We start from the raw sequence: 4,846 nt of genomic DNA on the forward strand, positions 1-4,846 counted from the left end.
CATCCACTAACCAACTCACCCACTCATCCACTCATCCACTCACCAACTCTCCCACTCACCACTCATCCACTCACCAACTCACGCACTCACCCACTCATCCCTCAACCACTCTCCCACTCACCCACTCACCACTCACCACAATCTCACACTCACCCACTCACCTCTCCCCACCACACCCCCACAACTCACCCACTCATTCACTCACCAACTCACCCACTCGCCCACTCACCAACTCACACCCTCACCCACTCACCAACTCACCTACTCACCCACGCCCCACCTTCATCACTCACCAACTCACCACCAACTCCCCACTCATCCACTCACCAACTCTCCCACTCATCCACTAACCAACTCACCCCTCACCCACTCACCAGCTCACCCACTCACCTACTCACCCACTCACCAGCTCTTCACTCACCAGCTCCCCACTCATCAACTCACCCACTCATCAACTCAACCACTCACCCACTCCCCACTCATCCACTCACCAACTCTCCCACTCATCCACTAACCACTCACCCCTCATCCACTCATCCACTCACCAACTCTCCCACTCACCCACTCATCCACTCACCAACTCACCCACTCACCCACTCATCCACTCACCAACTCTCCCACTCCCCACTCACCAACTCACCCACTCATCCACTCACCAACTCACTACTCACCCCTCACCCCTCACCAATCACCAACTCACCCACTCATCACTCACCACTCACCACTCACCCACTCACCCACTCACCACCAACCTCACCCACTCACCCACTCAACCAACTCACCCACTCACCCACTCACCAACTCACTACTCACCCACTCCCCACTCACCAACTCACCCACCACTCACCCATCACCCCAACTCACCCACCACTCACCCACCACTCCCAACTCACCCACCACTCACCAACTCACTCACTCACTCACACCAACTCACCCCACTCACTCACCCACTCACACCCACCACTCCAACCCCACTCACCCACTCACCAACTCACCTACTCACCCAATCGCCCACTCACCAACTCACCCCACCACTCACCCACCACTCACGCACCACTCACTCCTCACACCCCACTCACCCATCACTCACTCACTCACCCAACTCACCCATCACTCGCCCACCCTCACCCGTCCCCGTGTCCCCAGTGCATTGGGCGGCTGAAGCAGCTGGCCTACCCACCACCACCCATTCACCCACTCACTCACCAACTCACAAACTCACCCACCACTCACCCACCACTCCACCCCCACTCACCCACCTCACCCATTCACCCACTCACTCACCAACTACCAACTCACCCACCACTCACCAACTCACCCACTCACCCACCACTCATCCCACTCACCCAACTCACCCACACTCGGCCACCCACTCACCCGTCCCGTGTCCCCCAGTGCATCGGGCGGCTAAAGCAGCTGACTCTACCCACCACTCACCCATTCACCCACTCACTCACCAACTCACAACTCACCCACCACTCACCCACCACTCACCCACCACTCCCCATTCACCCACTCACTCACCAACTCACCCACTCACACACTCGCGCACCCACCACACCCACCACTCACCCATTCACCCACTCACTCACCAACTCACCAACTCACCCACCACTCACCCCCCACTCACCCACCACTCACCCATTCACCCACTCACTCACAAACTCACACTCGCGCACCCCCTCACCCACCACTCACCCATTCACCCACTCACTCACCAACTCACCAACTCACCCACTCACCCCATTCACCCACTCACCCACTCACTCACCCCCACTCGCCCACCCACTCACCGTCCCCGTGTCCCCCAGTGCATCGGGCGGCTGAAGCAGCTGACCTACCCACCACTCACCCATTCACCCACTCACTCACCAACTCACCAACTCACCCACCACTCACCCACCACTCACCCACCACTCACCCACTTCACCCACTCACTCACCAACTCACACACTCGCGCACCCACCACTCACCCACCACTCACCCATTCACCCACTCACTCACCAACTCACCAACTCACCAACTCACCAACTCACCCATTCACCCACTCACCCCACACTCACCCACCACTCACCCAACTCACCCACCACTCGCCCACCCACTCACCGTCCCCGTGTCCCCAGTGCATCGGGCGGCTGAAGCAGCTGACCTACCCACCACTCACCCATTCAGCCACTCACTCACCCACTCACCCACTCACCCACTCACCCACCACTCACCCACTCACCCACCACTCCACCGCCCACCCCTCACCCGTCCCCGTGTCCCCCAGTGCATCGGGCGGCTGAAGCAGCTGACCTACCCACCACTCACCCATTCACCCACTCACTCACCAACTCACCCACTCACCCACTCACCCACCACTCACCCACTCACCCACACTCGCCCACCCACTCACCCGTCCCCGTGTCCCCCAGTGCATCGGGCGGCTGAAGCAGCTGACCTACCCACCACTCACCCATTCACCCACTCACTCACCAACTCACCAACTCACCCACTCACCAACTCCCACTCGCCCACCCACTCACCACTCACCCACTCACCACCACTCGCCCACTTACTCACCCGTCCCCGTGTCCCCCAGTGCATCGGGCGGCTGAAGCAGCTGACCTATCCACCACTCACCAACTCACCCACTCACTCACCAACTCACCAACTCACCCACTCACTAACTCACCCACCACTCACCCCTCACCCCCACTCGCCCACCCACTCACCCGTCCCCGTGTCCCCCAGTGCATCGGGCGGCTGAAGCAGCTGACCTACCCACCACTCACCCATTCACCCACTCACTCACCAACTCACCAACTCACCCACTCACCCCCACTCACCCACCAACTCACCCACTACTCACCCACTCACCCACCACTCGCCCACCCACTCACCCGTCCCCGTGTCCCCCAGTGCATCGGGCGGCTGAAGCAGCTGACCTACCCACCACTCACCCATTCACCCACTCACTCACCAACTCACAAACTCACCCACTCACCCACCACTCACCCACCAACTCACCCACTACTCACCCACTCACCCACCACTCACCCACCACTCACCCATTCACCCACTCACTCACCAACTCACCAACTCACACTCACCCACCACCCACTCACCAACTCAACACCATCACTCACCCACCACTCGCCCACCCACTCACCGTCCCGTGTCCCCCAGTGCATCGGGCGGCTGAAGCAGCTGACCTACCCACCACTCACCCATTCACACCACTCACTCACCAATTCACCACCACTCACACACTCACCCACCACTCACCACTCCCCAACTCACACCCATCACTCACCCACCACTCGCCCACCCACTCACCGTCCCCGTGTCCCCCAGTGCATCGGGCGGCTGAAGCAGCTGACCTACCCACCACTCACCCATTCACACCACTCACTCCCAATTCACCCCCACTCACACCTCACCCCCACTCACCAACTCACCAACTCACACCCATCACTCACCCACCACTCGCCCACCCACTCACCGTCCCCGTGTCCCCCAGTGCATCGGGCGGCTGAAGCAGCTGACCTACCCACCACTCACCCATTCACCCACTCACTCACCAATTCACCCACCACTCACACACTCACCCACCACTCACCAACTCACCAACTCACACACCACTCACCCACCACTCGCCCACCCACTCACCCGTCCCCGTGTCCTGCAGTGCATCGGGCGGCTGAAGCAGCTGACCTACCTGGACGTGTCCAAGAACAACCTGGAGGAGGTGGAGCCGGGAATCTGCGGCTGCCAGAGAGCTCAGCGACCTCCTCCTCTCCTCCAACATCCTCCAGCAGCTGCCGCTCAACCTCGGCACGTGGAGACGTCACCACCATCGCTACACCCACCACAATCATCACCACCACGACCACTATCATCGCTACCACCACCACCGCTACCCACCACCACCGCTACCACCACCATCGCTACCATCGCTACCACCACCATCGCTACCATCACTACCACCACCATCGCTACCACCACCATCGTTACCACCACCATCGCTACACCCACCACAATCATCACCACCACGACCACTATCATCGCTACCACCACCACCGCTACCACCACCACCGCTACCACCACCATCGCTACCATCGCTACCACCACCACCATCGCTACCACTACCACCACCATCGCTACCACCACCATCGCTACCACCACCATCGCTACCACCACCATCGCTACCACGACCACTATCACCACCACCACAACATCATCACCACCACCACCACTACCACAACCACCACCATCGCTACCACCACCACCACCACTACCGCAACCACCACCATCGCTACCACCACAATCGTTACCCCCACCACCATCGCTACCACCACCACCATCGCTACCAACACCACCACCACTACCGCAACCACCACCACCATCGCTACCCCCACCATAACCATCATCACCACCACCACCACCACCACAACCATCACCACCACCACAACCATCATCACCACCACGACCACCATCACTACCACCACCATCGCTACCACCACCATCGCTACCACCACCACCACTCGCTACCCCCACCACACCATCATCACCACCATCACAACCATCGCTACCCCCACCGCAGCCATCGCTACCACCACCATCGCTACCACGACCAGCGCCACCACCACTACAACCATCATCACCACCACCAGCACAACCATCATCACCACCATCACAACCATCCCTACCGCCACCGCCATCACCACCACCACAACCATCGCTACCACCACCACCATCGCTACCACCACCACAACCATCATCACCACCACCAGCACAACCATCACCACCACCACCACAACCATCGCTACCTCCACCACCATCGCTACCACCATCACCACCA

General features: G+C 59.9%; 1 protein-coding gene across 1 annotated transcript in view; it reads left to right on the forward strand.

Moving 5' to 3' along the window:
* Positions 1-4,846, forward strand: part of LOC133362859 (leucine-rich repeat-containing protein 7-like) — a 29,354-nt gene that overhangs the window by 19,897 nt on the left and 4,611 nt on the right. Inside the window, 2 exon segments of the mRNA XM_061581801.1 lie at positions 3,674-3,760; positions 3,762-3,819. Of these exon segments, the coding sequence (XP_061437785.1) occupies positions 3,674-3,760; positions 3,762-3,819 (145 nt within the window).

The sequence above is a fragment of the Lethenteron reissneri genome, unplaced genomic scaffold (genome assembly GCF_015708825.2).
Source record: "Lethenteron reissneri isolate LAM-NWPU_2019-01 unplaced genomic scaffold, ASM1570882v1 scaffold_1630, whole genome shotgun sequence".
NCBI classification, from domain to species: Eukaryota; Metazoa; Chordata; class Hyperoartia; order Petromyzontiformes; family Petromyzontidae; genus Lethenteron; species Lethenteron reissneri.